General features: G+C 45.4%; 1 protein-coding gene across 14 annotated transcripts in view; it reads left to right on the top strand.

The window, feature by feature from the left end:
• BCOR (BCL6 corepressor) overlaps positions 1-6139 on the top strand; it is a 122810-nt gene extending 116671 nt beyond the window's left edge. For 5 of the 14 annotated variants that reach the window (XM_019650102.1, XM_019650123.1, XM_019650092.1 and 2 more), the window contains exons 12-16: positions 1239-1384; positions 1815-1892; positions 2109-2265; positions 3398-3685; positions 5911-6139. In XM_019650102.1, coding sequence (XP_019505647.1) covers positions 1239-1384; positions 1815-1892; positions 2109-2265; positions 3398-3685; positions 5911-5992 — 751 coding nt within the window. In that variant the 3' untranslated portion in view covers positions 5993-6139. Of the gene's footprint in view, positions 1-1238; positions 1385-1814; positions 1893-2108; positions 2266-3397; positions 4558-5910 lie in introns of those variants that run through there. The other 9 variants (XM_019650154.1, XM_019650083.1, XM_019650145.1 and 6 more) reach the window with 2 other exon arrangements.
• The last annotated feature ends 1900 nt before the right edge of the window (positions 6140-8039 follow it).

Below are 8039 nucleotides of genomic sequence, written 5' to 3' on the forward strand. Positions count from 1 at the left end.
GGGAGCCAACAGTCCGAGGAATCCTGCCGCTAGCTTGGTGTAGGACCTGCCTTGCCCACCCATATCCCTGGGCCTGGCCCTACCCTGTCCTTGACCTCTGTTCAAGGATCAGAGGCTGGGTCTGAGTTAGCCTGAGCATCTTTACGGTTGTGTGGGTGGGGTGCTACCAGGAGGTGGGATGCTAGGCCTTACCTGACAGTCATACCATTAGCAAAACTGAAATGTATTTGGTGTTTTATGGTTTGTAAATATTGTTCCCTCAGGATGGGACTGCAGGCAGCATTTTGTGCCCCAGTGGGCAGTAGCGGGAGGTCTCTTTACCATCCTGAGAACTCACCCCGGTTCTGGGCCAGAGGGTTGATCATTGATCTCTAAGCACTGGGGTCCGGCTTTCAGGAGAGACCCCACTTTGCACCTAGTTTCTTTTTTATATGGAGTAGGCTCTTTTTTTTCTTTTTTGAGATTTTATTGGGCATTTGGGGGAGGGGAACAGCGTTGGGGAATCGGGGAAGGGGAGCAGACAAGTTGCTGTCCTTTTGTTCAGTCTAGTTGTGGAGGACGTTGCTTCACTGGCCCATGTTGGTATTATCATTGCGCTCTTCCTGGGTGAGACAGATAGGTCGCCGGCCGCTCACGGCGGCTCTTGGCAGCTCATGCCGTCTGCCGGCCACTCACGGTAGCTCACGGCAGCTCCACTGCAGCCTACACCATCACCAGTGACTCATGGCAGCCCAGCTCCAGGTCGAGCTGTTGTTCACCATCTTAGCTTACAGGGCACAGCATTACTGGCCCTAATATGGGATCCAAACCGGGGCTGCTCAGAGCTGGCGTCCCAAGCCAACTCAACCAACGCGCCACTAGGCCGGCCCTCTTTTATTTAATGGTCTAACAATTGCTTATTATGTTGGCTTCCATAACAGTGGGGTTTTTCCCCCTGTAAGTTACTTTAACTACTTCAGTTCATTGAAAACGATTTCATTTTGGCTTGTGTTCCTCTGTAGGCCCTGGATTAAGATAGATATGCACTTGAGAGTTAGGCCTGAAATAGTAAAGACTTAGGTGTTGCTTGACCTTGGGTCAGTCACTGCCTCAGCTTCCCTATTTGGAATGGCAGTGACCGTACCTGCCTCCTCAGTGAAACATTACTCCTAGGAGGCTTGGCATGCACATGCCTGATTTTGCCTATTAAAGGCAAGCATTTTGAACACAAGTTGAACCTCTCTGCTGCTCTTTCCTAGGCCTCTCCACGATGCTGTCGAAAACGATCACTTGGAAATTGTCCGCTTACTCCTCTCCTATGGTGCTGACCCTACTTTGGCTACATACTCAGGTAGAACCATCATGAAGATGACTCACAGCGAACTTATGGAAAAGTTTTTAACAGGTATGACAAAGTTCAAGAAATGCTCTTATTTAAACATCTAGATGGTGACTTCACTTCCCGGCCGAAGAATGCCACTAAGCTCACTGGGCCTTAAGTTCCACTGACTGGGGAAAGCAGCGTAAAGTTAGTCATCAAAGAAGAGACCCAGAATTCAAGAAAGAGATACATTCTTGATCTTTGCCTGTTAGGACTGAAAAGATTCATGGTTTGCCAGTCTAGATTTTGTTTTGGTGGGCTAGGGTGGTCCCTCCATCCGAGAGGGCAGATGAAATGGGTATGTAGGTTTGGGTCAGATATGGCGGAGGAGAACGGTGTTGGAAAGTGGACAAAGGGAGCGTCATGGGTGAACAGGAAGTGAGATGCCCCCTAACTCTGCCAGCATTCGATTCTCACCAGCAGATTTTGTTTTGTTTTGTTTTTGTCTTCCTAGATTATTTAAATGACCTACAGGGTCGCAGTGACGATGACTCCGGTGGCTTTTGGGAGTTCTATGGCAGTTCTGTGTGTGGTGAGCAGCATTGCTTTTAGTTTAGTGGGAAGTGAATGAGTTACAGAATATGTCACAGACCCTCTCTCCCTGGTGTGGGTGAGGGGTGGTGGGTGGTGGTTCTGTAAGCAGGGTTCAGTTGGGAAAGCATCTTTAAAGGGTCCTTTTTTGACAACAGTTAAAGTCTTGCTGTGGCTTACTGATTCCTTTCTCTCTTCCTTGTTTGCCTTCCATTAGAACCAGATGATGAAAGCGGATATGATGTTTTAGCAAACCCCCCAGGGCCGGAGGACCAGGATGACGACGATGAGGCCCGTAGTGATGTGTTTGAATTTGAATTTTCAGAAACCCCCCTCTTACCATGCTATAACGTCCAAGTGTCCGTCGCTCAGGGGTGAGCATGGCTGTCACGGGGTTGAGAACTAGCTCAGCTGCTCTTGGGGTGGCAGGAGTTAGAAGTCCCTTGAAGTACATGAGGACGGGTGGGTGAGGGAATGCCTAAGTGTCCATGGAATGCAGTAGATCTTTTCCAGAAAAGGTATAAAGAGTAGGCAACTTGGATCCTTCAGTTACTAAAGTCTTTGGGAAGGGGTCCTTCTTAGGAGCCTCCTTCCCACAAGCCATCAAAGGAGCCTTCCGAGACACTCGAGGTCTATTGGACTAAACTGATAGTATAACCCCTTCTCGTCTAAGATTAGGGAAAGCATCACATGGCACCTGGAATCTTGTGTGTCATCAGATTTGATCAGATCCAGCCTGGCTCCATGGTTGGGCCACTGTGCTCCTGTGACCAAGGCCTTGGGGTGTACAGGTCAAGAGACGGATGGTGTTAAGCTATGTGTTGACCACAGTGCTTAATGAGTAACATCCTCCTTGGGCTCTGAGGCTATAAACGTGTATGTCATCACTGTGACATTTTATGAGTGACAGAAATTGTAAAGTGTGGCAAGGATGTATATAAGGAATGTAATGCCTTCTCAAAATCATTGAGGGCTTGGAGTGGAGGTGCGGGAAAGCAAAGGAGAGCCAGCCAGCCTTCTGTGTTTACAGTCCTCTCTTAGTGAGCTGTGGAGAAGAAAAGAGATCAAAGAGGTGATTGTGATGACTGGCCTGGGAAACAGGCTGGCTTCCCCCAGTGACTATTCTGTAAAATAGGGGAGGGGGTGGGGGCGGCTTGAGCCGAGTGGGCAAGTCTTTTCCTGTCCGTTTCCATCAGCACCGGCAGCACTGAGGGCAGCCTGTGATGTCTCTCGTTCAGAGGTGTCGCTCCTGCTTCTGCTAAGTTGGTTGGTCCTCCTAGGTGGATGATTTCTTAATAAGTCCAGATGAGTCCCTATAGTTCCCAGCGCCAGAAGTAGATTCTTTCTTCTGGGTATGGTGAGAAATGGTGGGGGGAGGCGTGTCAAAGCAGAAGTAAATGGCCCTTGTTCCAGCCAGGGACTGAGGTTGTTGGAGTGGCATTTAATACTCGGGAGCACTTTTAATTTTCCCGGAAACTCGAACCGCTTTCCCTTTATCTTTTGTAGGCCTCGAAACTGGCTGTTGCTTTCAGACGTGCTTAAGAAATTGAAAATGTCCTCCCGTATATTCCGCTGCAATTTCCCAAATGTGGAAATTGTCACCATTGCAGAGGCGGAGTTTTACCGGCAAGTTTCAGCAAGTCTCTTGTTCTCTTGCTCCAAAGACCTGGAAGCCTTTAACCCTGAAAGCAAGGAGCTTTTGGATCTGGTAGAGTTCACTAGTGAGCTTCAGACTCTGCTGGGCTCCACCGTGGAGTGGCTACACCCCAATGACATGGTCTCCGACGACTACTGGTGAGCTCTCCAGGCCCACTGTGTATAGTGTGTTATAGTGTTAATCCTTGTGCATATGTGTCATAATACGACTATTTCTGTAAAGAAAGGACACTATTACATATGAAAATATCTCTTCTTTATATAAGAGAAATGACTCCAGTCGGAAGGACTTAGAAACATGTTTTTTTTTTCTTTTTAAACTTTTAAGTCAGTTTTTACGAAGTTGTTATAATGTTTCTTTACTTTTCAGTGCACACATGCTTTGGGATATCTTTGTTTTTACTTGGAATATTTGTTTCTTTTTTTGTTTTAAGGAAAAAAAAAATGAGGAAAAAGAGCTCCACACTTTGACTTAATTTCATACAAAGCTCTGATGACAGAGGCCGTAACTATTTAGAGTGTGGTCGGAACTGTGTGGTTGGTTTTGGGGAGGGAATTTGGTGAAGGCACTTGGCGACGTTGTAACTTTATGTTTTGTTTACAGAGTACCTGCTCTGGCCAGGTAAATGCTATTGGATGTAATCCAGTAGCGTGTAATATAAATTCAAACCATATCCACACACAACAACTAATTGTATGAAACTTTTATATCCTAATTTAAAGCTGTGAAATTAGTTTTCACGCATCAAACCGGATTGTTTATATGTTTAAACATTTTATGCTCTTATTTAAAGAAGACTTTGAGCTATTTTTTTCTGTACCCTGTAAAATATTGAAAACTAACATAATATGTTGAGGTTGCTTGAAAATGTACATAAAACTAAAATTTTCTGAACTGTGTGTTTATGTTTGAAATCTGTGTTTTAACTTTGTAAGTAAATTCTCTGCCTTTGTATTTATATTTTACAAAAATTTTCTTAAAAGGCAATAAACCTGTTGAGGAAAGGAGAGTATCAAAGTATGTTGTATCCTATGTATTCCTAAAACATTGTCACAGGTTTTCTTAAAAATGATGTTGATGGTTATAGTCTCTCTGAACCAAAGCAGACTGGAGTATTTCAGGGGGATTATAATCAAAATACGATGTGGAGTCCCATCTTGAAAGCTCCATTTGTGGACATGTGTATTGCTGTGTCTCACAGATCCTGATCTCCCCCATCTCCTTTGAAGCCCTAATAGGCTTTTACATTGCCCTTGGCCTTGATGGACTGCAATAGCTCCATTATGGGCAACCCTATCTTTAGGAGTGCTTTTCCAGAAACAGGGTTTTCATTGTGTCACCTCTCCCTCCAGACCTCATGTTTTTCTGTTACTTTTTTGGTCAAGTCCAAACTTACTTGGCCCAATAGTCAAGGCCTGTACCTTTTACTACGCTGCTCCTCCACTGCTCGTAATTTTTTCAGCAGTACCCATGTTACTGTCAGTTGACCCTTAATTTCTCACCCATATCCTTGTATGTCCTTCCTTCATTGCAGAGGCCAGAAAGCTGAAAACTGCTAGATTCCCTTGCAGCTAGGAATCTGAATGTCTGTTCAGTTTGGAAGTCAGAGTGAGGTAGAGGCATCTTCCTGCTCTAGTGGCTTCTGATAAGACAGGTCAGGGAGACATGCTGGCCAGTTGGAGTGACTAGACCAGCCTTCCAACATTGGTTCTTTAGCTTTGTGGGTGATAAGAAGCAGTAATGGGTCATGGTAACAGCATTCTGATGCCTGGATGACAACCTTGGCTGATTGCTCTTGAACTCAGTGGTTCCAGTGTCTGATTTCTTGTATCAAATTCATTTCTGCTCAAAATGCCTTGAGTGCTTTCCACACCTGCATTGAACCCTGAGAATACCAAGGCAGAGTAGACGGAAGGGGGCTCTGGGGTCAGGGAAGAGGCTGTGGAGACAGTGTACTTGAGTGGGGTCTTGAAGTATGGGGATGGAGGGGTCTTGAACTCTGTGGCTTGGCAGGTGGAAAAGCCAGGCGTAGTTGGGAATGGGAACATCTAGCACTGTCACGTAAGGCGGTATGTGGAATGAGAGAGGGAGGCCCTTTTCTGGGAAGACTTGAGGGTTACCAAATCAAGTTTGGAATATATCCTAAACACAAAAGGTAGCCAACAAGTGCTTTTGGACTACTGATTTTTCATATTATAGAAAGAAGATACTTTTATTGTAAAAACAACAAAAAAAAAACAAAACAAAACATCCAAGCATTTTGGAAATAGAGGCTCTTTGCCATCCCAAACCAACCTTTCCTCCCACCCCCACGCCGGAGTTAAAACCACTGTTAATAGTTTGCTGAATTTTTGTTTTTTAGGAAGTCACCTCAGGCAGCAGGTGGGATTGGTGGAATGAACAAAACAAATAGGAAGACCAGTAAAACAGACCTGCGAAAATGATTTAAGCAAAAGAGGACTGGTGAGGCTAAACTCTGCTATGTAGACAACAAGGGACTTCCAAGAGCCCAAATTAAAGCAAAGAATCACTGCAAGAAATTCAGCTCTTTGTATTTGTATTTGGCGTGGAGGCAAAGGGAGGGTCCAAGGCCAGCTGAGGTTCCATCCTGGATGAAGGTCATTTTTTTTTTAATTAGGGAATTTAGGGGATAGGAACAGCGCTGGGGAATTGGGGGGATGGGAACAGCGCTGGGGAATTGGGGGAAGGGGAACAGACAAGTTGCTGTCCTTTTGTTCTTCAGTCTAGTTGTGGAGGACGTTGCTTCACTGGCTCAAGTTGGCACCATCACTGCGCTCTTCCCTGGCGAGACAGATCAGCCGCCGGCTTCTGGACGGCCACTCACTGCGGCTGCTGGCAGCTCACGCTGGCTGCTGGCTACACACGGTAGCCCATGGCAACCCACTGCAGCAGGGGCTGCAGCCTACGCCTTCGCCGGTCACTCACGGCAGCCCAGCTCCAGGTTGAGCTGTTGTTCAGCATCTTAGCTGTGGAAGGCAGTGTCACTGGCCCTCATGTGGGATCCGAGCCGGGGCCCTCTGGCGTCCCAAGCCAGTTCTTAACCAATGTGCCACTCGTCCGGCCCTGAAGGTCATTTTTTAAATTCATCCAAGAAAACAGGTGGAAGCCACAGGTTTAAGGGGTGCAGGATGAGTAATAAGCTTGGTTTAGGAGACATTTAAGGTTGTGGTTCATGCAGTTGGAGTAGCTATTCGAGAGTTAGAACATTTATTGTAAGAATCACCAAGGTGTTTGAAAATATAAATGAAGAACTTAAGAACTGACCCAGGGTATAGATAAAGATGGCCATGACCTAGAAAAGTTTGGATGTCATGGAACTCCCTATGGGTAGAGAAGAGATACCACTGGTGTAGAACCAGCCCCCCCCCCGCCGCCCCTGCCCCTGTGGGAATAAAGGGAGCACAGGTATAGATCACTTCACTCCATGGTGAAGAGACCATGTAAATGAAATCACACTGGCTATAGTGGGGGTCGCAGTATAGATTCACTCATGCTGCTCACTACAGCTAGAGAGCAGAGGGTGGTTCATTCAAGTTCTAAAGGTGTCCCTAAAGATCAAGGACATGCCCTTTGTCTTTGTCCTGTCCTCTCTCTCCTGGCTAGAATGTGGCTGTGACAGCCATTGCCAGAGCAGCCACCCTGGACCCTGAAGTATGGAAGTCAAGCAGTCACTGCGTAGAGGAGCCTGGGTCCATGGGGACCTAGTGCGATAGAGCCACTGTGTCTGCCCTGCCCTGCCCACCTTTTATTTTTGAGAAAAATAAGCGATTATCTTGAAGCCACTGTTACTTTGAATTTTTCTAGTACTCCAGCCAAATCTAATCTTAATATGTTTACCTAATCTTTGTGAAGTTGGCCACGTTACTCTTTCAGCCTTGTTCTTCCTCTTTTGTCAAATCGACCTAACAGTTGTAATAGCAAAGGACTGAAAAGACCCAAATCTCCATTAGCCAGGCCCAGGTTGAATTAATAATGACCCATCCACACAGGGGGTACTATGCAACTGTACAAGGAATTGAAGAGTAGCTTTCTAAATTGCTTTAGAGGGTTCTTCAGAGTATATCATTAAATGAAAAACAAGGCGAAGAAAAGTATGCATCGTTTCCTGCTATTTAAGAAGGGGATAGGGAGTTAAGCATATACATAGATCTGCTTTTTAAAAATGAAAGAATAAACACCTCTTTAAAAATGGTTACCTCTGGGAAAAGAACAGGCTGCAAGGGAAAGGGATAAAAGCTACACTTCTCTGAATGTCCTTACAGACTTGACTTTAGAGTTTACATAATTATAAACCTAAAGCGATGCCTACAAATCAAAAGACAATGAAACAAACCTAGCTATGTATCCAGTTGGTAGCATAACCACACAGAAAGGAACTATTTCTAGTGACTTTAAAACAATAAACTGATTATATGTAATCCCTTGTGGATCTACCCTCAGGATAGAAAAATGGAAAAACATTCTAAATTG

Source organism: Hipposideros armiger, unplaced genomic scaffold (genome assembly GCF_001890085.2).
Source record: "Hipposideros armiger isolate ML-2016 unplaced genomic scaffold, ASM189008v1 scaffold_7, whole genome shotgun sequence".
NCBI lineage: Eukaryota > Metazoa > Chordata > Mammalia > Chiroptera > Hipposideridae > Hipposideros > Hipposideros armiger.